The sequence below is a fragment of the Grammomys surdaster genome, unplaced genomic scaffold (assembly GCF_004785775.1).
Source record: "Grammomys surdaster isolate TR1022 unplaced genomic scaffold, NIH_TR_1.0 183, whole genome shotgun sequence".
NCBI classification, from domain to species: domain Eukaryota; kingdom Metazoa; phylum Chordata; class Mammalia; order Rodentia; family Muridae; genus Grammomys; species Grammomys surdaster.
This window is the reverse complement of record NW_021604628.1, coordinates 368,712-393,596: the sequence shown is the minus strand read 5'-3', so window position 1 is coordinate 393,596 and position 24,885 is coordinate 368,712. Positions and strand designations below refer to the sequence as shown.

Below are 24,885 nucleotides of genomic sequence, written 5' to 3'. Positions count from 1 at the left end.
GTATGTGTCTGTGAGTGCATGTGTGAGTGTGTGCCTGCATGTGTGTGTGTAGAAACTTAGGAGCTAACATGAGAAGGATAGAAAGGCCTCATTGAGCAAACCTGTTGTCTGGAGAGGGAAACTGTCAGGACAAGTGGACAGCGATCCCCAGCCCTCAACAGGTGCAGCGTGGAGCAGGGGAAGCTGCTGGAAAAAAGGTTGCAAGCAAGTCCCTGGGAGAGCAGGCTGCGGCTCAGCGGGCTCCATCCAGGGGCCAGCCCAGCTGCAGGACCACGCTGCTGCCGCCCACTCACTCAGGTGGAGGTAGCTCTGCCTGCCTTTCTTAGGAGCTCAGTGTAGAGGCAGGCCCCAGGTGAGGAGAAGATGTGAGGACGGAGCTTCCAGATAGACACCAGTGAAGCTGGAGGGACAGACAACTGGGAGTGATGGATAGGGTGACCCAGCCACCTGTGGTAATCCAGCCACCTGTGGTGACCCAGCCACCTGTGACCTAGTCACCTGTGACCCAGCTACCTGTGACCTAGTCACCTGTGACCCAGCTACCTGTGGTAATCTAGCCAGCTGTGGTGACCCAGCCACCTGTGATCCAGCCACCTGTGGTGACCCAGCCACCTGTGGTGACCCAGCCACCTGTGGTGACCCAGCCACCTGTGGTGATCCAGCCACCTGTGGTGACCCAGCCACCTGTGGTGACCCAGCCACCTGTGATCCAGCCACCTGTGGTGACCCAGCCACCTGTGACCTAGTCACATGTGACTCAGTCAGGGTACAGGGTTCACTGTGTCATTTCTCATTCTTAGTGAGATAAAACACACTTGCAGGAAAGAGCACAAATTTAAAAAAAAATTATATTTATGTGTGTGTGTTCGTGAGTATGGCAGAGTGTGGAGGAGGCCAGAGGACAGTTTGTGAGAATTGGTTTTCGCCTTCCTTCGTGTGGGTCTCAAGGACTGAACTCAGATCACCAGGCTTGGCCAAAAGTGTCATCTCACAGGCTGAGAAATAAGCAAATCCTAAGAGACCCTAATTTTATCTTTATCCCTGTCTTTACCAAGGTCAGGGCAGGATGAGCCTCCAAGACTTCCAGTGCTCACACTGACAGAGCCTACTTGAGGGGTGGACTCAGAGTGCAAGACAGGGTTAAGTGGAATGCCCCCTGCCTGCCTTTACTGTCTTTCTGTGTTCCCTATAGATACGACGTTGACTCCAAGAGCCCGGATTTATCTAAACACGTGAGTTCCGCCCGTGATTGCCCAGTGAGCCCAGGCTATCTCTTAAATGTCATTCTGACTAGGCCCTGGGTTTTGCTCAAGTGTGTCTCCACGGCTGCATGTGGTCACTTCAGTGAGGGCGGTGGGGTGGCTGTGAACTAGGGGACTAACACTCATCTCTTCTGCCCTTGGATGCGCAGGACTTCCTGGGCCAGGCCTTCTGTACCCTCGGAGAGATTGTAGGATCCTCTGGGAGCCGTCTGGAGAAGCCTCTCACGTAAGTGTAGGAGGGGTACAGCCTGTCTGGGTGGATCCCCTTGTAGTGAGCCATCTTGAGCTCACTCGCTTAAGAGCCTGCTGGTGGCAAAGCATTAGACAGCCAGGGCTTAAAGAGTGAGAGGGGTCTTGGGCCCTGCTCTCTCCGTGCGTCTCACCCACTTATTTTGGTTATTTTGGAGGGAGCCAACCAGGCCAAGTTATTAGAGCTTGTATCTTGTGGGATCCCACGGGGAGGGCAGTAACTGAGAGCTGTCTAGTAAGTTTGCAACCCCACCTCTCTCATTGTGTAAGGAAGAGACCAGAGAACACCAGGGGAACTGATCCACCTAAGGTCACACAGCTAGCAAGTGGGAAAGCTGGGATTTGAACCTGGGCTTTATTTGCACTGTTTCTCATCTCATTCGCTGCCTGTAGGTATAGACCTGAGCTGGGAGCTAAAAACAGGCTGGAGCTGGATGTAGTGAGACCCTTTCCCCTCCTGTCTCTGACAGTCTGTAGGATGGGATGACACAGGGCTTGTGGGGCAGCTATTATTACTTTGAAAGGCCTCTGGAGTCTCCAGAATTCCTACATGCTGCTGAGGATGACTTATCATTATTCTGAGGAAGCCCTAGGGACAGGGTCCAGGCACCAGCAAGCACAGACTGGGACAGGTGTCCAGGCCACAGGGCAGAGCATGAAGAAGAGAGGGTGTTCTGGCTAGGCTAAGCATGAACCCCTCACTCACTTCTGCCAAGTTTGTTTTGTTTTGTTTTGTTTCGAGACAGGGTTTCTCTGAATAGCCCTGGCTGTCCTGGAACTCACTCTGTAGACCAGGCTAGCCTCGAACTCTCGACCTCAGAGATCTGCCTGCCTCTGCCTCCCAAGTGCTGGGATTAAAGGCGTGCACCACCACTGCCTGGTTCTGCCAAGTTTCTTTTATCCACTGTGGTTCGTAATTGTAGTGTGTGTGTGTGTGTGTGTGTGTGTATCTCTGTGTATATGTCCCTGTGCGTATGTCTGTGTTTGTATATGTCTATATGTGTGTCTCTGTGTATAAATCTCTGTCTCTCTCTCTGTGTCTCTGTGTGTGTCTGTGTATTTGTCTCTGTGTGTCTGTCTCTGTGTGTATCTATCTGTCTGTCTGTTTGTCTGTGTGTCTGTCTGTGTGTGTGTGTGTGTGTGTGTATTAGACAGTAGACTCTTTCTCCTAGACCCTTGCCTATAACTTCTCGGTAACTATATAGTAGCATCAGAACCTCAAGAAAGGTCTCCTCTTTTTCCCCTCAAAAGCCTCCTCTCTAGGTCCCCAGAAAATAATAACTATCATTTATTGAGTTGAGGGGGAGGGAATCGGTTTGGAGGTTCTAGAGCTTAAAGAACTTGGAGGATTCTTAAAAAAAAATTATGGTACAAGAAGTTGGGGATAGCTGGGCAGTGGTGGCGCATGCCTTTAATCCCAGCACTTGGGAGGCAGAGGCAGGAGGATTTCTGAATTCGAGGCCAGCCTGGTCTACAGAGTGAGTTCCAGAACAGCCAGGGCTACACAGAGAAATCCTGGCTCAAAAAAACAAAAACAAAAACAAACAAACAAAAAGCTGGGGATATACACACAGACATACTCACACAGACTCTCACACACACATAGAGAAGAGACACACACAGAAATATACAGAGAGCCGCATGGGAAAAGCAGTTGTCACTCTGGCATGAAGAGAGACCACCAGCACTCACATACAAACTAGACAGGCTTGGCAGCCTAGGACTCCGGGGTCGGGAGGCAGTGACAGGAGGTCCTCAGAGCTGGCCAGACAGCTGAATTGCAAATCTCGGAGCTCAAATGAAAGCTATTGTCTCTTTACGAGGTGAAAATTCATGGAGGAAGGGCCCAACATGACCTGTGGCCTCCACAAGCGTGCACACACACACACGTATGAATGCACACACATGCACACACACAGGGCATACACAATGCACACACACATGTGCACATACATACACATGCACAGGCACATGCACACAGGTAACTCATGCATGCACATGCGCACACACAGTGCCCACACATGCACACGTATACACACAGGCACACACACTCACACATGTACACGCATACACGCACGGCATGCACACACGCATGCACACTCACGTGAACATGCATATTCACACACACGTGTCCACACACATACATGATACAAATTTGCATTTGCCTCACACTCCCCAACGTGTCTTTAACTGACTCCTTAAGAACAACAACAGTATGTGGGGACTGAGCCTGCTCAGCAGTCAGGAGCAGTTGAAGCTTTTGCAGAGGACTCTGAGTTCAGGTCCCAGACCCATAGCAGGCAGCTGGGGGTCGCCTGTAACTCCAGTCCCAGGGGATCCCTTCTAGATGCTACGCACCTCCTGTACACATACACATAAATAAAAAGAAGAGACATCTTCAAAAACAAAATTTAGATCTCATGTGTCCTTGGAGGCCAAGAACAGCATATAGTCGCTTTTTAAAAACTCATTTAAAACAACAAAGATTTAATTTAGAATTCTAGGGTTTTTTTTTTTTTTGGTTTTGTTTTTGGTTGGTTGGTGGTTTTTCTTATTTTAGATTTTTGTGGGGGCGGGTATTTTTTTGGTTTGTTTTTTTGTTTTGTTTTGTTTTGTTTTCCAGACAGGGTCTTTCTGTGTAGCCCTAGCTGGCCTGGAACTCACTCTGTAGACTCAACTGAATTATAGATTTAAGGAAGCTCAAAAATTGTATCCAGTTCACAAGACTGGAGAGATGGCTCTTGGGTTGAGAACACACAGTACAATCGGGTGTCTCACAATCATCTACAGCTCTAGCTCCAAGGGTCTGGGTACCTCTGGCCTCACGCGTGCGTTCACTCGTGCGCACACAGACACACGCACAGAGGCATGTACACAGACACACACACACAAAGGCACGCACACGCACCCAGAGTTAAAAATAGTAAAAGAAAATTTGAAAAAGAAAAGTAGGATTTTCCCAGGAGAACTCACAATTAGCTCTTGCTAAGAAACAATGTTCTTTCATTCAAATGTATACATTTTTAAATGCTTTTTTTTACTCATTCTTTGACACGCACGTAACACATTTGGATCATATTCACTGCCCACTGCCCTCCCTCGGCATCGGGCTGAGGAGAAGCCCAGGAGTGCGGTTACGCCTCCCAGCTCCCACCTAACCAATCACAGGTCTGTTTCCTGCTTGTTGGATGGGTAGGGAATGGAGGGATCCTTTCCCCCCAGAAGATGAACCCAAGGACAAGATCTGAATATAGTGGCTCTGGAATACCTCTGAGGAGGCAGGTCCTTTCCCTCGGAAAGTCTTGTGTGTCTAAGTTTAGCCATTCATGACTAAACCCCACTGGCAACTCTTGTTTACTGGGCATCTATTCTGGGACAGATGTGGGGGTCAGTGCTTTTCTAGTGACATCAATGCAGAGAGCCCTCAGTCTTCATGGGACCCACAAGCATGCACTCCATGAACTAAATACTGGACATGCGCTGACATTTGCCTAGTCATTGTTCCCTAGGCGACACAGTGCAGCAAGCCTGTGCTGTGCATTTCCAGTGCTAGCACCTAAGGGTGATGTAGAGTATAGAACATGCCAGGCATGGTGGTGCATACGTGTAACCCATCCCTTGAGCATGGAGACAGGAGAAGTTCAAGGCCACCCTCAACTACGTAAGTTCAAGGCCAGCCTCGGCTCCAAGTGACCCTGTTTACTATTTATTTCTAAATAAACAGTAAAATGAAACATTTAAATGCTATGGTGGCAGCCAGGCGGTATAGGCACTTGTCTTTAATCCCAGCACTTGGGAGGCAGAGGTAGTTGGATCTATGAGTTCGAGACCAGCCTGGTCTACAGAGCAAATTCCAGGATGGCCAAGGCTATGCAGAGAAACCCTGTCTCTAAAAACAAAACAAAACAAAAACAAACAAATTGATTTGCACACCCAGAGGCTCTATTGTCCCAGAGGGAGTCCATGAACCAGTTCCTTGTGCCTATTAAGGGATGATGGCATTGGTTTAGTTTCCTTGTGTTTGAGGGTGGAGGGGGGTGTTGTTTTCCTTTTCTTTTTTTTTTTTTTTTTGAGACAGGGTGTCTCACTATAGGGCAGCCTCAAACCCAAGATCCCGTGTGAGTACTGGGATTGCTAATGCACACCATCATATTCAGTTTCCTTTGAGCTTTTGAGTCAGCGCCCAGGGTCTTTTTCTGTAGCCTAGGAAGGCCTCAAACAGATCCCTCTGCCTCAGCCTCCCAAATGCTAGAATTGTGGGCATGTGCAGGCGCACCCAGCCGGCTGTATAATTTATTAGAGTGTCAATGTGAGTACCATACTGAGGGACTTAGCAGGAGAAATTCAAAACTTTACACTTCCGGAAGCCAGAAATCCAAATTCAAAGTGCCAACTGAGCTCCTTTCTGCTGAGGCCGGTCACTCACCTGTGTTTGGGATGGTTGTGGTTTTCATCCTCCTGTCTTTTCTGTGTGTCCGGACAGTCAGACCCCACCCACGTGACCTCATTTCTTTAACTGTTTTTTTTTTCTTCTTTAAATTATTTAAGTGTATGTGTCTATGTTTGTGTGTGGGTATGTGCACATGAGTGCAGGTGCCCTCAGAGGCCAGAAGAGGGCGTCAAATTCCCAGAGCTGGCCGTGAGCCTCCTGATGTGGGTACTGGGAACCGAACTTGGTTCCTCTGGAAGAGCATTTCTCGCTCTTAACTGTTGAACCATCTCTTCAGCCCCTTTAAAGGTTCTGTCTCCAAATACAGTCACATGGGTGCATTTGGGCCTTCAGCATGTGACTGGGGAGGCACAGTTAAACCACTGAGGCCCAGTGATGCAATATATCCAGTCTTCACCTGCAATAGCTGTCAGGGTCAACCTAGAGCTGAAGCTGGTCTTTAGCCTCAGAGTTTCTGGCCCAGTAGTAGATCTGGGTAGGCCTGAGGTATGTTTGTAACATCTTCCCCGGGGGTGGGGGAGAATACTGGGGCTGCTGGTCTGGGGTCCTACTCTGAATACCTCAGGGGTAGCATAACTTGCCTGGGTTTTACTCTAAAGCCTTAGAAGACTTTTGGTCCATTTTAAATGATTTCCAGGGCAGAAACCTGGCTCCAGGCATCCATCTGCCCAGTGCTCTGGCCTGTGAAGACTGGAGTCCTGGGCTCATGCTCGGCTTTCTCTTCCTCTGTCTCCACAGGATAGGAACTTTCAGCCTCAACTCCCGGACAGGCAAGCCTATGCCAGCCGTGTCTAATGGGTAGGTCACCATGCAGTTGTGGCCCTCCTGTCCTTCTGTATTCTGCTTGCTCTACAGAGGCTACCGCCTCTGGGCCCAGCTCCTGGTCTACTATTAGTCCCTGGGTAGGAAGACAGAGGGTCCTGGGTCCCTTTACAAAGTCTCAGGCACCAAGATGACAGCCCGTCTCCTCTTCTACACAGGCCATAGCTAGAGCCTGCTGAGGCCAGGTGACTCTTGGGACTTTAGGGAGTAGGGCTGGGCTCAGAAGAGCAAACTGTGCCCAGTCTTGGCAGGCCTGGGACCTCTCAGTCCCCTTCGTCCTTCCGATCTCTGCCCTATTCCCTCCCCACCCCCACTTCCGTCATCTAATATCCCTCCTCCACAGTTTCCCTCTTAAACACGAGCCTTCTTCCTGTGGAGTCGGTTTGGCTCAACTCTCCCACTGCCTCCATATCTTGCCGGCTGCAGAGGGCTGTCTACTTCCTCAGTCCCCACTCTGACTTCGTGCTTTGGGCTAGCCTCATCAAAACACGGCCCATACAGACCCTCCGGTGGTCTTCCCTCTCCTTTCCTGAGGAGATTCTCCATCCTAACTTCTTCTCATACTGTGTAGCCCCAAGGGCCTTTGGGGCTGAGGAAGGGAGTCCCACCCTACTGCATATGAGGGAAGAGCCTAGAGGAGACAGATGTGGAACCCCTTACACCTTGAGGGCCAGTGTGGATGCTGGTTTAGGGGGAGAGTGGATACCAATGAGCCGAGGGAGAGCAAAGCAGACGTAGGAGAGGAATAAAGTCCAGAGGGAGAGAGGAAGGAAGGCCAGGCCTGTGGGAGCAGGCTGAGGCAAGAGAGGAGGGAAAAGCAAGATCAGAAATAGAAGGTGGGGTCCAAGGCAGAACAGCAGATGGAGAGCCAGGGGCGGAGGAGGCTGCTACCGAGCAGCTGCCTGGTCCTCACCAGGCCAGTGTGTGGGGAAGAACTGCCCAAGAGTAGGGGACAAGTCTCGGCACAGCCACATGCCGGGGGGGTTGGGGAGCAGGTGTGGGTGGTCCCTACTCTGCTCACCCGATTTGGAGAGATTTGGTTTGTTTCTTCAGCCCTAAGAGATTTGGTTTGTTCTTCCTCAGCTAGGAACCTCTCCCTCCAAAGGCCGATGCTGGGGAAAGTTCAGTGGTTTCACACAGCACACTGCTGCCCTGGGGCTGGTCAGGAGATGGGGTCTGGATTTGACAGTGCCTTTCAACAGTGAAGCAAGGATTCAGGGAGGGAAACTGCTCCCCCCCCCCCCCCCCGGCCTTCTCTGCACAAGGCACTGTGTGTGCAAGTATTAGAAAAATAGGTTCTAGGTCACCCTCGCATATGGACAGGGTCAGAAGAATAACCTTTGAACCCTAGTTACAGCTGTCCCATAGCCTCACATATGACTGTCCCTCTCAGTGACCCTAAGATCCTCCTGACTGAGTCTCAAACCTTAGAGTGACATGGGCTAGTCCTTGGAGCAGCTCCCCCCACCCCCACCAACAAGGGGAATAGGGGTGGAGAAGGCGGAGTAGAGCCCTTTCCAGCTTGCCTTTCTGGATGGGGCTTCTCTGCTGTAGATGGTCCCTCTTTGTCCTGCCTGGACTCTCACTAAGGAGAAATGAATTATCTCTTGTCCCTAGAAGGCCCCAGCCAAGGAATTGGAAGGGAGGTAGCCATAGGTGACAGCCACGGAGAGTCCCCCCCCTCTCGGAGACCCTACCGCATCCTCAGCTGCTCTTCCATAGTGAAGACTGGCTCAGAGCTGCAACATCAGGGGACCCCTGGGTCAGCCGGGTACAGGGTGGTTAGCCCACAAGGTCTTTTGCCCACAGAAGTGGTCTTTGGATGGAAAGCTCCAGAACCACTGGTCCGGAAGCTTCCGGGTGAGTCTGGGTGCTGTTGCCATTCTAAGACCTCCCGGTGGGCCTTGGGAGCAGGGGGCGGGGCCACCGAGACTGAGGGCGTGGCCTCAGCAACACAGCGCTTGGTCACATTGCCCAGCCACTTCTGATGACTTTCTTTCTCAGGAGTGTTGGGGCACATGCCTGCATGGCAGAGGGTGGGCATGGGAGTGGCTGACCCAGGAGTGTCAGGTTGGTCTGTCTTTGTCTGGCTTATCATTTTTCTCTTCTCCCTCAGTGGTGTCCCGGGGAAGAAATGTGGTACCATCATCCTGTCTGCAGAGGAGCTGAGCAACTGTAGGGTGAGTAACAGAGCCTACTTCTCCGTGGGCCAGGATTACCGGTTCCTAGAGGGAGCCCGAGGTAGACAAGGCTCCTCATGACCTGGCTTGCATAAGACCATAATACTGGAGCTGGAAGATTCCATCCTTATGGGTGAGCAGAGTAAGACCCAAGGCAGGAAGGACCAGCACCACAGAGCTAGGCTCTTTCCAGGCTCCATCACAAGTCTGCCCCTGGGCACTCGCGATTTGGTTGTCACTTTTCAGTTTTGTTTTGGGGATAGGGTGACACCCCCCCCCCCCCCCGGTGGAACGGAGGGAAGAAATGTGTCTGCGTGTAGCCATAAGTGTAAGTGTGTGCACATGGGTGGATGTGCGTGTGGGAAGGTACGAAAATGTACGTGGGTGGGCACGGCTGTTGAGAAGCCAAGAGTCTGCAATCCCCAGCAGCCTTTGGTTTTGACTTTTGTGTAGAACTGTGGAGAAGCAGGCAATAGGGTGACTCCCCACACCAAGAAAGGGCTCGGGACGGTTGATGATAAGGGGGACATGTTGTAATGATGCTGTGCTGACAGGTGATGCCATTTGTCAACTGATGAGCAGTGTTCTAGTTTGCTGTGATAAACACCATGTCGGAAATGACTTGTGGAGGAAAGGGTTCGTTTTACTTTATAATCCCGGGTAACAGTCCAGCATTGAGGAAAGTCAGAGCAGGAACACAAGACAAGAGCTTGAAGCCAAAACCATGGAGTTTGCTGGAGCTGTTTCCTGGCTTGCTCTCAGGATCATGATCAAGGAGCTCTCTTGTAGATCCCAGACTCACCTGCCTAGGAATGGCACCACCCACAGTGGGCTGTGCCTCCTACATCAATTAACTATCAAGAAAACCATCAGCTCCCTCAGAGCTGGAGAGATGACTCAGTGGTTAAAAATGAGTATCCTTTTTTTTTTTTTTTTCTTGCATTGGATCTAAGTTCAGTTCCCAGCACCCAGGTCCAGTCGTTCACAACTACCTGTAACTCCAGCTCCAAGGGGATCAGATATGTCTGGCCTATCACAGTACTTACAGTCATGTGCACACACCCATACACATAATTATGTATAATAAAAATAAATATTAAGAAAAGAAAGAAGAAAATGTCTCACAAAATGGCCACAGACCAACCTGATGGAGGAAATCCTTCAGTTGAGGGTCCCTCTCCCCTGGTGACTTTAGGTTTCTGTAGAGTTGACAGTGGGTGCTGATAATGACAGTCACTCACATTGGTCCTGAGACGTAAGATAAAGCTCAGCTATGCACGGGAGAAGGCCTTAAGCAAGAGTCTCATTTTACCAGAAACTACAGCCTCTCTCTGGAACTACAGGAAGCAGAGCCAGACTCTATTCCAGCTCTGGCTAACTCTAAGATCAGGGATGGGGCTCCCAGGTCACCCAAGCCAGGAATCTCTGAGGTCAGTGAGGAACCTCTTATGGAGGGTAAGGCAAACTGACAACTCAAGGCCAAGCCTGGATGCAGGGGCAAGACTCCCCTGGGACTGTAAGATGGAGAAGGAGAAATAAGACCTTCTCAGATCAGAGCAGCCTTCCAGGAGTGTCTGTCATGCTAGAAACTCTGTAACCACCATGTTAGAAACGATGTATCCACCATGTTAGAAACTATGTATCCATCATGTTAGAAACTATGTACCTGCAATATTAGAAACCATGACAGAGCAAGTTAAGTCATACATTAACCCCTTTTAGAATAATAGCAATGGAATACATTTAGAATCAACATAGTAGCCAGGTGTGGTGCACGCCTTTAATCCCAGTACTTGGGAGGCAGCGGCAGGGGAATCTCTTGAGTTCAAGGCTTAGATAGCAAGTTCTAGGATACCAAGAATACATAGAGGGATCCCATCTTAACAAAACAGAGGATCAACATGGGAAGCTGGAGAGATGACACAGTGTTAAGAACGCTGGCTGCTCTTGCAGAAGACCCGGATTTGATTCTCAGCACCCACAATATGGCTCACGACTATTGATAACTCCGGTCCTAGTGGCTCCAACCTAGCTCTTCTCTTCTAGTTTCTAAGCCCGGAGCCTCAGGGTTCCCTGGCTACGGAACAGTTGGCTTAACTGCTGATGCTGATGCTGCGGATGAAGGGGATGGGGGTGTCGCTCAGGAGGGGCCGTGCAGGAATTGCTTACTGGCACAAATTCAGTTTTCCCCGAGCTCAAGCCCTCCTCCTTGGTTTATCTTTAAGTAACACCAGCGAGGGCACTGTGGAGTGTCTAAGCTTACTTAGGGGGGCTGGCGCTGGTGATTTCCCAGCAGCTTGTAAACATCTTCCTTTACCGCCTTAGACCCTCCCGCCTCCCTACCTTTTTCTGTCATTCTTGGACACTGCAGTTTCCTTGCTTGAGGCTCTTGCCCACACTGGGGGGGTTTGGTGGCTCCCCCCACCCCGGAAGCTGTCAGCTTCTTTTTCTTCTGGCACATCTTTGGCTGAATTCTCTCTTTCCCTAGAATCCTTGCAAGGAAAAGAGACTAATTCTTAGCATCTGGCTGAATTAAAATAATTACATGTGAGCAGCTTTGCAGCTCAGCTCGCAGTGGGAGGATCAAAGGGAGAAGGCGGGGTCTGGAGTGGGTCCGCAAGGCGTGGGGCTTCCTGCCTTCAGCCTGGAGCCTGTGTGGGTGGCCAGGGACAGCAAAGGATGGAGTGGATACCAGCCTGTCACAGGCTGACTTTAGTAGGTAAAAGAAAAGCCTTGCTCATCAGAATATTAATGCCAAGAAGGTTCCTACAGTCAGATTTGATGCAAATATATTTGGGGTCCTTATGTAGACAGGGTGAGTGTCAGCTCTGCAGTCACCCACGTTTCCCCATGCCCAGGGAGGAGACTGACAATTCCTTCAAGGTCTTCGACTTTCTGAGGCTCTCTTGTTGACAAATACACCCTGTGCTAGAGATTGCACTCAAGACCTTGCCCCAGCTAAGTAAGCACACTACCACTAAGCCATATACCAGCCCTCTTTTTTATTTAAAAAAATAAAAATCAGGGCCCCAGTATGGTGGGGCATACCTTTAATCCCAGCTCTGCAGAGGCAGAGGGGTAGAGGGGCAGAGGGGCAAAGAGGCAGAGAGAGGCAGAGAGGCAGAGAGAGGAAGAGAGGCAGAGGCAGAGGCAGAGGCAGAGAGGCAGAGAGGCAGAGAGGCAGAGAGGCAGAGAGAGAGGCAGAGAGGCAGAGAGGCAGAGGATTTCTGAGTTCCAGGCCAGCCTGGGCTATATAACAAGACCTTGCCTTTACCAAAACAGATGAACACCTTGCAATGGTCACCCTATGGGCTCTGCAGGCTCGTAGCCACCAGCAAAAAGGCAGCTTTGTGAGTTGGAACCGGAATCCCGAGAGATGGGTGCACACACAATAGAAGGCCCCAGATCGCCTTAGCCTTCCTGCTGGTTAGATTACGATCAGTACCTATCTTCCAGGATGCTAGAGGGAAGGAGAGACCTGCCTCATCCCTGCCAGCCAAGGATGCCCCAAGTTTTATGCTGCAGCATCCTATGGGCCCTCCACACCTATAAATTGTCTCCAGACTGGTAGAGAGCTCATTTATTTCAAGTCAGCGAGTAAATGTTTCACTCACTCTGCCCTCTGTCCCCTGGAGTTCTCATTTAGTGAGAGAAGTGACAGCCAGAAATCCCAGTCGGTTCTCCTCCACCCTGGCATACCCACTGCCTCTCTCTCTCTCTCTCTCTCTCTCTCTCTTTTTTAAATTACACATGACATTCTTGATCCTGAAAGAAAATTCGTGGGTATTTTATTATGTATTCATGGAAAATCAGGTACATAGTAAGTCTTTGCAACCAGCTTCCTGGGAAGCAGAGTCCCCACTCCCAAGTCAGAAGAGAGATGTAATGGGTCAAGAAGGGGAAGATGGTGGAAGGAAGGGTTAGACTCTTTCTTTCCTTTCTTTTTTTTGGGGGGGGGGGAGCGAGGGTTTCAAGACAGGGTTTCTCTGTATATCCCTGGTTGTCATGGAACTCACTTTGCAGACCAGGCTAGAGTCAGACTCAGATCCTCCTGCCTCTGCCTCCTGAGTGCCTGGATCAAAGGCGTGTACCATTATAGCTAGCTGGATTCTGTGAGACCTCCCAGCAGGGGGGGGGGTTCAGGAGACTTTGAGGGTGGTGTTTCTCCTTGCTGCAGACTTTGGAAGGGAGCTGTCATTGAAGGGAAGGGGAGAGACAAGAGGAAACCATGAGGTGAAGTGGCTACGGGGTGCAGGTCCTCTGACACGCAGCTGCATGCAGGCTTCAAGAAGGGTAGCGAAGGCGTGTTTTGTCGATGCTCAGACAGGAGAATCCTCCCTAAAACCCAGTGTATAATTTCGTAGTCTCAGAAATAATTTCCCTAGTTAAATCAAAACAAAACAAACAGACTGTCTCTGATGCTTAAATATATGTGTGTATGTACTATTATATTAACCATATTAGCCCTTAGGAGAAGGCTCAGTGGTAAAGTACTCACTGCACAAGCAAGAGAGCTAACAGTTCACATCCTGAGTATCCACGTGGTTGCTTAGTGGGCACAGTAACCCTGTAATAGAAGCCTCTGAAGATGAATGTGGACCCCCTACCGGGGAGCAAGCAAACTCGCAACCATAACCACATTAGCCAGCTCTAGGTTTGATTGACACCTGCCCCAGAGAGTAAGACAATGAATGATGGGGGAAGGTGTCCAATATCAACATGTCTACACACTCAAGCACATATGAACATGTCCTCGAACACACACATGTGAGCACACGTCCACACGTCCACACATATGGAAATGAAAAAGAAAAAAAATACCGTGTTAATGTGTTAATTCTGAACGAGTTGAGAACTATGGAAAAATTACCGAGAGAGAATTATCGTTGACATTTGGATGCCTTTTTTATGACTTATATAGATCTTTTTTTGGTATAATTTGGTACCTAGTTGTTTGGTGGTTTTGTTTTGAGACAGGGTCTCAGTGTATAGCTTTTACTGACCTGAAATTCCCTCTGTAGACTGGGCTGGTCTCAAACTCAAAGATCCTTCTGCCTCTGCTTCCCAAGTGTACAGATTAAAGGTGTGCACCACCGCCACCCAGCCAATGTGGTACCTAGTTATTGGGGCTCTAAGTTTCTGTCAATAGTCTTAGAAATGTCATTCCTCATTGTGTGGGTGGACCACCATTGATTGAATATAGGTCCTTCTTCAATACATTTAAGTAATAGTTCATTGAACATCCTATATTCTTTTTTATTTATTTATTTTTATCCTACGTGCACTGGTGTTTTGACTGCATTCGTGTCCATGTGAGAGTGTCAGCTCTTGGAGTTACAGTTGTGAGCAGCTATGTGGATACTGGGAATTGAACCCAGGACCTCTGGAGGAGCAGTCAGGAGTCAATTCTCTCCTTCCACCATGTGGGGGCTGGGGTCCAAACTCAGCTTGTCAGTCTTGGCCGCTGGCACCTTTACCCACTGAGTCATCACACCAGCCTGTATTCAGTGTGTACGTGTTTATTTGTTTCTGAGACACTGTCTCATTCTACAGTCTACCCAGGTCTAGAAGTCCTATTTCCCAGATAGTTTCTGAGTTCCCAGCAATCGTCCTGGGATCACACGCGTGCGCCGCCATACCCACCTCACAGCCTATTCTAATGGTTCCGTTTTCCTCAGAGCAAATGGATTTGGGTCAGCTTCCCAGACACGCAGGCACAGTGAGTGGGAGGGAAAGTGGTCATCGGAGGGTTTTCTACCTCCCAATGATCAAATCCACAGATGCACAGATGATTGGATTGTTTGGGAAGTTGGCCCTTACCACAACAAAGGCAAGGTAGCTTGACCCCTGACCCCAAGGCTCTGCCACAATCAGTGCAGCAACAAAGGCTCTGTCTCCCCAGGCTGCTGTGACCACCACCTGGATCTGAATGACATCAGCACGAAGCCTCCTCACTGGCCTTCCCTCCCCTTTTCTCTTTAGCACCCCACCCCATCCTTGCTGGGATGTAGTTTCAGAGTCCTCGATAGAGTGTGTGTGTGTGTGTGTGTGTGTGTGTGTGTGTGTGTGTGTTGGGGAGGGATGGATGCACACTCCTTGAGGCAGGATCTCTTCCTGCCGCTGACACTGCAGGGTTCTTGTACCTTTGCATGGGCTGGCAGCTGCCAAGTCCTGGATCTCCACAGCACTGCGGTTACAGGTCCCCATGAGACCATGAGGTGGCTTTGGTGTTAAGTATGTGCTGGGATCTTAACTCAGACCTTCCTGGTTGCGTAGCAAGTACGCCTAACCCTCAGCCGTCTCTACAACTCTCCTCCCTTTGGTTATTTGTTTATTAGTTCTGAGACACTCTCACTATATGGACCGGGCTATCCAGGAACTCATCCCTGCCTGTGACACTGTTCCTGCCTAGCTCCAGCCGTCCTCTTTAAGTAACTTGTTCCTGTGTGTTTGCACTGTGTACATGTGCACATGTGTGTGCGTGTGCATGTGGAGACCAAGACAACCTTGCTTGTTATTTTTAGGAGCTCTGCATCTTGGGTTTTCAGACAGGCTCTCTCACTGGCCTGAGATCACAAGCAGGCTAGACTGGCTGGCCTGTGAGCCCCAGGGGTCTCCCTATCTCTGCCTGTCCAGTGCTGGAGATTGTAAGCTTGAACCACCATGCCCAACAGTCTACCGTGGGTGCTGGGATATGAATTCAGGCCTTCATGCCTGTGTAGCAAATGTCTTACTGATTGAGTCATCTTTCCAGCATCCTGATCCTAGCCCCACTTCCACGTGCTTGCAAACACAATCTAGATTTAGGGACACACACACATACACACACTATGCAATTTTGGGAAGAGGGGGTAGTGGTTTTAAGACAGGATTTCTCTATGTAGCCCTGGCTGTCCTGGACTCACTTTGTAGACTAGACAGGCCTTAAACTCACAGAGATCGACCTGTCTTTGCCTTCCACGACACCAGGCATCCCACGTCGGGTCTTTTTATCTGACCAAAAAGAACAATGTGCTAATTCTAGGAAATCTGGAAAATCCAACAGACCAAAAGACAATAGGTACCACCACGGTCCTGTTCCCCATTTTTTAAAAAATGTCTTTCAGAGTTGGCTTGTGGACTGATTGAGAATTCAAGTGCCTGAATCAAGAACTGCACATGGTGGTGCACGTCTTTCATCCCAGCACTTGGAAGGCGGAGGCAGACAGACCTCTGTGCGTCTACAGAGCAAGTTACAAGACAGCCAGGGCTATAGAGAGAGACCCTATGAAGCATGTGACTCTGGGCAGGCTTCTGTGTGACTTTCTGTCTCTTCATTTATTAAAGTGATCTCAACACGTTTGTGTTTTGTTTATCACAAATCTGTTTCATATTGTTTTTTTTTTAAGTGACGTTTAAACATTTGATTACTAGGCTCAGCGGTTAAGAGCATCGACTGCTCTTCCAAAGGTCCTGAGTTCAATTCCCAGCACCCACATGGTGGCTCACAACCATCTGTAATGGGATCTAATGATCTTTTCTGGTGTGTCTGACAGCTACAGTGTACTCATATACATAATCTAAAACAACAACAAAATACTTTTGATTGTTGAGCCTTAAAGGTGCCCTCAAATTTCAATTTACCTTCTGATCTAGGGCATAACAGTGGATACCAAGACACCTGATCTCTGACCTCTGACCTCTGACCTCTGACCTCTGACCTCTGACCTCCTCAGCCTTCTTCCTGGGATGGGAAGGCTGAGGTGCCCGAGGAAGCCTGGCCCTGCTGCAATGAAAGGCTGCCTGCTGAATCCCTGGAGGCAGCACAATTAGCATTCGGGATATGCAAATTGAAGCGATCCTGCTGTTTTAGAGAAACTTAATATGTTTTTTAAAAAAAAAAAAAAAAGATAGGGTGAAAGGCAGAAATTGCAGGAAATTATACATCTCAGGAGCGGGTTTTATCTTCCCCGCCACTGATTCCCACGGCGCGCAGGCTGTGAGCAGCATCTCTGAGGCTCCACGGAGAGCCCCACCTCAGCATCAAACCCCCAATCCTGACCCTCAAGGGAACCCTGGGATCCAGGCCTCTTCTCAGTTTCACACTGTGTGCCCCATCTGCTAACCACAGTGGTGGGGACCAGGAGAGGTTTAGGGCATCCTATCACATCCAACCACACCCCCCATCCTCCATCCCAGAACACAGGCTGGGATGCAGGTCAGGGATGGGGTTTGCCCAGCATGTGCAGGCCATCAGGTTTCACCCTCATTCCAGGCTGGGACCTTGACTTCCTGCCCCCCCCAGGGTCTTCCCACCGGGTGTCATCAGGGACATAGCTTTAGTGACAAGCTGGAAACCTCTCTGAAGATCTGTCTTGTCTTCCAGCGGTCCTGCATGGTACAGCAGTCACAGTGTGCTCTAGGGAAACATCCCTGGGTCATGTGTGGTGTGTGTGTGGTGTATGTGTGTGTGTGTGTGTGTGTGTTGGGGTGGAATGGAAATGAGTCTGCTGCAGCCTCACTTATCTACCACAGACAGGAAACCTGCTGTCACTCTCTGGGCAAGCTTTTTCACCTAGCTGGAGTTCAGAGCCTGCTTTTTTTTTTTTTTTCTCTTCCATTTTAGCTAGTTTGCACAGAAGCTCTTCTAAATGGATTCCACTTCACACTCCTCTGCCTCCTCCACTGGAGCCTACAGAACATAATTAAGCTTACCTTGGGGATGCGGGGTTATTATTTAGAATTTCAGCTACTCTCTCCTGGAGCCATAATGAACCACTCCAGCTCAGTAATAGCTTTGTGGTGTCCAGCAAGAGTGTTACTCTTTCTGTCCCTCCACTTCTTGGTCTCTTCCTTCCTTCCTTTCTTTCTTTCTCTCTCTCTCTCTCTCTCTCTCTCTCTCTCTCTCTCTCTCTTTCTTTCTTTTCTTTCTTTCTTTTTCTCTATTTCTTTAAGAATTATTTATTTATTTTATGCATATGAGTACACTGTAGCTGTCTTCAGACACACCAGAAGAGGAGATCAGATCCCATTACAGATGGTTGTGAGCCACCATGTGGTTACTGGGAATTGAACTCAGGACCTCTGGAAAGAGCAGTCAGTGCTCTTAACCGCTGAACCATCTCTCTAGCCCCCTGTTGGTCTTTTCTTTGTTTCCTACATTTTATTTATCTGTGTTGCATGTGTATGTGTCTAGGCGCATGTGTGCTCTGGCACATGTGAAGGTCTGAGAATGGTTTGCAGGATTTGCTTCCACTATGCGGGTCCCTGGGGATTGAACTTAGGCTTAGTGGCATGGGCTTAGTCTCAATGGGCCCTTGTGTGTGTGTGTGGTGTGTGTGATTAAGAGTGTGTCACAGGGTCTCACTATATATCCTTGGTCGGCCTGATCTGGAACTCTCACTACGTAGACTAGGCTGGCTTTGAACTCACAGAGATCTGCCAGCCTCTACCTCCTGAGTGCTGAACACCTCTCCCCTCCTCGCTCCTGTGTAAAATAGGCAGGAGAACAGCGCCTACCTGCGTAGAACTGTTGACAGGATTAAACGAAGCATAGATATTTGGGAGTGGTGGGAGGATGGCTCAGTGGGTAGAGGCCCTTTTGGTGGGAGTGTTGAGATCCACATAAGAATCACATCTATGGTTCTCAGCCTGTGTGTCGTGACACACACACACACCCAGTGTCTCCTATAAGATATCCTGCATATCAGATATTTACATTATGATTCATAACCGTAGCAAAATTACAGTTATGAAGTAGGAACAAAAATAAATTTCTGGCTGGGGTCACCACAACATGAGGCTGTATTAGAGGGCTGTAGCACCAGGAGGGCTGAGCAGCCCTGGATACTCAGGGTGAGCAACTGGTGTCCCAGGGTTCCTACAAGATGGAAAGCTGACAGGCCAGTCCGCAGAAACTTCAGGGCCAGCCAGCCTGAACTGCAGGGCAGTGAAGAGCAGAGACCCTGTCTCTGTGAGTGGAAAGCAACGAACACCTTGATTGTCCTCTGCCTCCTACAACATGCCCAGGTTCACACACACTCACACACATACATATCACAACACACACACACATACACATGTACATGCACTCGAACACATATACAAAGACCCATGAATGTGCACACACACAGGCGCACACACATACACAAGTACATATACTCCCACACATGCACACATCCATAAATGTGCACACACTCACCACACATGTATAATACATGTACACACGTGCCCACACGCATGTACACACACTCACACACATACGCAAACACCCATGAACGTGCACACACACATGCACACATATATGCGCACACACATACACAAGTGCACACACTCACACACTTACACCCATGCATGTGCACATCTGCATATACATGTACTCACACATATGCACACACCTGTGCACGTGCCCACACACACAGGCATGCACACAGGCATGCACACACACATACACAAGTACATACACTCACACACATGCATACATCCATGCATGGCACACACACATAGGCACACACATGCACACACACGCACACATCTATGCATGTGCACACATACACACAGGCACACATACATGTGTTGCCCTATGCCTTCCAGACCATGTCCACATTCACACACATGTGCCCACACACATACACACATACACACACAGTACGTACATACTCACACAGACACATATACATACATTCACACACATGTGCACACACACACATATGCATACACACACATGCATATACCCATGCATGTGCGCATACACACACACCTTTAAAAATGTCAAAGTCAGTGGGCACATTACACTCCACTTTGCCATATCGTCACTTTCATAGACAGACACATGACAGTTGGTTATTGAGAGTTTCATATACTTCCACCCAAAAGTAGGGGACACTCTGCAAATGGTAGCCCCAGCTTTTCTGGTTCTAATGCCGGGGATAAACCCTGGACGGTATGTGTGCCAGGCAACCACTGTGTACAAACTCCCAGCTTAGATTTACTTTGGACTTAAACTTTCGGCCCCCTACCTGGTCTTGCAGGGCCCTCTAAAGCTTTTTCAATAAAGAGGCAATAAAACCCTTTGCTGCTTGCCTCTGCTGCTGGGCTGTTTCCAGGGTATGCTTGGTTTAGGGTCAGCCTGCGTTCTGTCATGTGAGAGGTTCCCGTATTCTTTCAGGTAAGAATGTCACAAGGCCCTATAGAGCCAGGACTGAGCCTCTGATCTTCCTCTGATCTCCTGGGAGCTGTCCCCCATGGCTTCCCTGAGCAGACTCTGGTCCCCTGAAGCCACCATGGGAAGACATCACTGCCAGCTTTGCAGTTATTCCGGCCTGCATGTTTAACCCAGAGTCCCTGTAATTTCCTTATTCTGTCCTCCCGTCCTGGTGCCGTTGGGGAGTTTTCTGAGTGGGTCCATTAAAGCCCTGAAGTCTGTTTGGGCTGTACCTTGTGCAGCATGGGGCAGGTGGGTTAACTTCCTCTCCTTCTCCCCCTCCTCCTCCTCTTCTTCCTCCTCCTCTTCTTCTTCCTCTGGAAAGTGGGAAAACAAATTTTTCAAGTAGCGGTTGGAAAGGTGAAGGGTCCAGAGGCCACCTGATATGTAGGGAATGTTTGGCTAGTCTGCCATGCCCTTGTTATGGGTCAGAAACTCTGAGGCATTCTGGAAGCTTCACTATCCTGGGTCCCACAAGGTCTTAGACCCTAGCCTCCTCCCCTTGGGTGAGCAAGGATGAGGACCCTCCTGTACCATCGCTGTGTGCAGCAGGCTCTTCCGTCCCGGTGATCTGCTTGTACAGGCTTAGAGGCCACAGACACCAGATGATCTTGTGTAGCCAAGGCTAGCCCAGAGGTAGCCTAGAATTCACCATCTTCCTGTTTCAGTCTCCAAAGTTGTTGGCATCACAAGCTTGTGCCATCCCAGCCTGCTCAAGTCAGTTGACCATAAAGAAAGCAGGGAAGTGAACCTGGTGAGAGGCAGTTGGCTGTTTGTTGGTCAGCAGGCAACCCGGGGGCACATGAGGCTTGAACCTGGGGTGTTTGAATCTCTGTTTTCCTAGTCTACAGTCGCCATCTTATATAGGTTGGCCATTTTCCATCCCCAGTTTCCTTGCTTAGAAAAAGTGACAAAGGTACATGGTTGTTGATTGGCTGAGTGGTGGAATGGATAGGTTTGTTTATGCTGACATCCTATGGCTGAGTGGGAAGATGCACAAGGTGGGGGAAGTGAGGGAATGGGGAGAAATGGTAGGCCTCACATAGCATCTCATGAGGCTCTATGTATGCCAGTCCGAGCCTTGGATTCCTGGTAGCTCCATTTATCCTCCAAGCTTATGAGGGAGATACTGCCATCGCCCCTGTTTTAGAGATGGGGACACTGAGCACGGAGGCAGGGAGTGAGCTCTGTACTCCTAGCTGGCACGTGGCTCAGCCTCTCTCCACTGTCAGCCTTGTGGCGGCTGTGTCCGCTTCTCCGCCATCATTTGGTCTCCAACAGTCATTCGCCTTCAGAAGAGAGGAGACGGAAAGGGAAGCTGCCTGACGAGCAGGGTGAACCCGAGGGTCTTCAGGCATCCCGGAGTTTTCACTGGGGAGGCTACACGGGGCTAGGTGAAAAGACGAACGTTGATTGGCCGTGCCCAGCCAGGGTCTTCTACAGCTTGAGGAGCTGGAGCCTGAAGGGGTGGAGCTCTGAGGGGGCGGAACCAAGAAATAGGGGGCGGGGTCAGAACCTGAGCAGACAGAGTCTGAGGGGGCGGAGACTGAGAGAGAGTGGGGGCAGGATCCCCCTCAGAGAGCCTGGCTGCCTCTTTGCAGATGTCAGGGAAGTGGGGGCAGGGAGCTGTCTGGGGATCAAAATTAACTCTGTTAGCTTGGGAAGCCTCCCCTTGACTCCAAGCCTCTTCCCCATACCCCTTCTATCCTCCGCTCTGAGCCTTTGGCCCCCGATTTTGATCCCTGTTCCATCCTCCTCAAAGCACTGGGTGGGCACACTGTAGTTAGTAGAAGGGGAGACCTAACCTCTAGGCACAGCACAGGACCATGAGAGCATGGGGCATCGTGGACAGTGCCAGGCTTTCGGGGTCAGCAGGCCATGCCCAGAATGGCTGTTGGTTGCCACGACACCACGGTGGGCACCAGAAGGGGATTACACACTTCACACTTCACACACTTGGCTACCTGTGCTCCCCACTGTCACCCATGAACCCCAGAGGCTCTGAGAGGTTACCTCCCTCCCTTCCTTGGAGTCACACAGCTCCAAAGTGGTAGAGGTGGGATTTGAACCCAGGGCAGCTTCAGATCCATCTGCTTCTCCAGCCGGCTGGTCCTGTAGACCTATGGTATGCATTGCTGACTGCTGGTGAAGTTGCTCCTCTCTCCCATGGGTAACCCTGGAGGCGTACTTACAAAGCTACCCTATCTACCCTTGCCTATCCCTGGAATCCTCCTGCCTCACTACCCGTCTTCCCTTCTTTCCAGGATGTGGCCACAATGCAGTTCTGTGCCAACAAGCTGGATAAGAAAGATTTCTTCGGGAAATCTGACCCCTTCTTGGTGTTCTACAGGAGCAATGAAGACGGAACGTGAGTCTTCCCGACGCACCCCCAAGGCACCTGTACATCAGGCAGGGCTGGGAGACCGAGGCCACCCCTGAGAACCCTGCTGTGTGGACCTGATGCCCTGATAAAGCCAATGTGGAGACCTGGCATTGCCACATGGAGGCTCTGCCACCTGGGGGCTCTCAGTAATGGCAGGTGCTGTGTATGCCCCAGGGAGTATAAAACAGGGCCAGGGCAGAGAAGGTTCATTCTGCACAACCCAGCCATGCCCCCCACCCTGAATTCAGAATACCCTCAAAGGTTCCCCAACTGCACACCGGACCAGGCAGTGCTATGACTTTTTTTCCCATGGCCCCACAGTCGGCCATGCATATATTCAGAACTACAGAGAGAAAGGCCTTAAGCTCCCTCCCCTGTGAGGGATGCGCACACAGCACAATGGCCGACGTGAGTCACCAGCACGAGGGCTGAAGACCTGAGAACCTAGGTCCCCCCACCAGCCAGCTGTCTGACCCAGGACAAGTTACTCCCCCATCTCTGGGCCTATTTTCTCATCTATGAAATGAATGTGTCGGAGGAGGTAGTCTCCGAGATCTCCTTAAGTAGCCCAGTTCTGGGATTCTACTGAGGACGGAAGTGATGAGGTCAGGAGGGTTAATTGGAGAAACTCAGCAAGGAAGAAATGGGTCCTTAGGGTGGAGTGAAGAACCGAGAGCGTTTAACAGGGCCGGAGAGCCAACCTTGTGCAGAGCTAAGGCTCAGGGCACACTGGCCCGCGTGTGCTGAACTGCCAGTGTGCGCACGCATAGGGTGCGCGTGTGTGTGTGTGTGTGTGTGTGTGTATGTGTGTGCATAGGGTGCGCGCGCGTGTGTGTGTGTGTGTGTGTGTGTGTATATGTGTGTGTGTTGGGGGCAGGGCAGCAGCAGGCAGGAGGTGTATTTCGGTGCAAGGGAGAACTGATTTTTAAACCTGAACTACATGTTCATCTGCATGACAAAGGGCTGCTTTGTCTCTCCCAGGACTCCCCGCAAGATGCTTTAAATAATTCCCGAGGACTCTAAGTTGGCTTTAGTGGGGAGAAAGAAGAAAGGCTCCGGTTGCTCGCTCTCTCTCTCTCTCTCTCTCTCTCTCTCTCTCTCTCTCTCTCTCTCTTTTGGTCCGTGCACTGTCCCTGGCACAGAGGTTGAGCCCTAGCTAGCCCTTTAGGGCCCTGTTGGCGGGCAGGAGGAGGGTTGGGGGCAGGAGAGCCGCACAGGGAGGGGTGTGTGCAGTGGGCTGTGTGGGAAGGATCTGGGGCTCATGACTGACTGACAAAGAGCAGGTGGGAGGGGCCCGAGCTGAACTGGGGGTGGGAGTGGGGCAAGCAGACGGCAGAGGGGCTTCATGGAGACCCATGGGAACCAGTGCTGTGGGCCTTTTCCTAGTACCAGGGCTAGGGGACCCCAGAGGGCTGGGGATGCCAAAGGAATTGCTCTGATGGCTGTGGCCTTGGGAGTCATTTGGGGGTGTCACTCGGGTGTGACAGAGTACTGGAGAAACTAACTGGGGACTGTAAAGCAGTGGCCAGTGCAGTTCTCCATTCAAGACAGACACTGAGCTAAGGGAAGGTGACCATCCTGGAAATAAGGGGGGGTGGGAATACCCCCTGTTAGGAGAGAACCAGGAGCTTGAAGGGTCAGCAGCCTGGAGGCAGGAAGCCAGGATAGCCCCGAGCTGTTCCATCTTGTCTGGCACCACACTAGTGACCCCTCTGTCCTTCCAGAGGCCACAGCCAAGCTAGCTGCCTACTGGGCCCTGGCCTGCCATTAGTAGGTACAAGCAAATTAATTGTAGGCAGCTGTAGCCCAACAGAACTTTCTAGCATGCTAGAACGCTCCCTGCCAGAAAGGTCACTGGATCGCTTCTCCTTTAGCTGTGATGAAAAATCCCAACAAAAGCAATGTGGTTGGAGGCGTGTCCATTGTGACATCAGGGTGGGGAGGTCCAGGATGCAGGAGCTAGAGGCAGCTGGCCACATTGCATCTGCAGTCAGGAGGAAGCAGACACAAAATGCTGGGGGGTGAATGGGTGTGAGTGAGTGTGTGTGTGTTTGTGAGTGTGTATGCATGTGTGTGAGTGTGCATCTGTGTGCAAGTGTGTGAGTGTGAGTATGTGAGTGTATGGGTATATATGTATGTGCATGAATGCCCGTGGGTGCACATGGGTGTGAGTGTGTATGCATGTGTGGGTTTTTTTTTGTGTGTGTGTGCATGCATGCGTGAGAGCATGTGTGTGTGCATATGTGTGTGCATATGTGCGAGTGTGCATAGGTGTGAGTGTGTGTATGTGTGCATGCATGTTTAAGTCAGAAGGTAACTTTTGGGAGTTGACCCTCTCCTTCTGCCATCTGGGTTCT

General features: G+C 50.3%; 1 protein-coding gene across 2 annotated transcripts in view; it reads left to right on the top strand.

Annotated features, from left to right (window-relative positions):
• The window catches only part of Cpne5 (copine 5), a 79,279-nt gene that overhangs the window by 25,864 nt on the left and 28,530 nt on the right, over window positions 1-24,885 (top strand). The window contains exons 5-10 of one of the 2 annotated variants that reach the window (XM_028767885.1): window positions 1,193-1,232; window positions 1,412-1,488; window positions 6,700-6,759; window positions 8,593-8,643; window positions 8,900-8,963; window positions 22,410-22,513. In XM_028767885.1, coding sequence (XP_028623718.1) covers window positions 1,193-1,232; window positions 1,412-1,488; window positions 6,700-6,759; window positions 8,593-8,643; window positions 8,900-8,963; window positions 22,410-22,513 — 396 coding nt within the window. The remainder of the gene's footprint in view (window positions 1-1,192; window positions 1,233-1,411; window positions 1,489-6,699; window positions 6,760-8,592; window positions 8,644-8,899; window positions 8,964-22,409; window positions 22,514-24,885) is intronic. The other variant, XM_028767886.1, reaches the window with a different exon arrangement.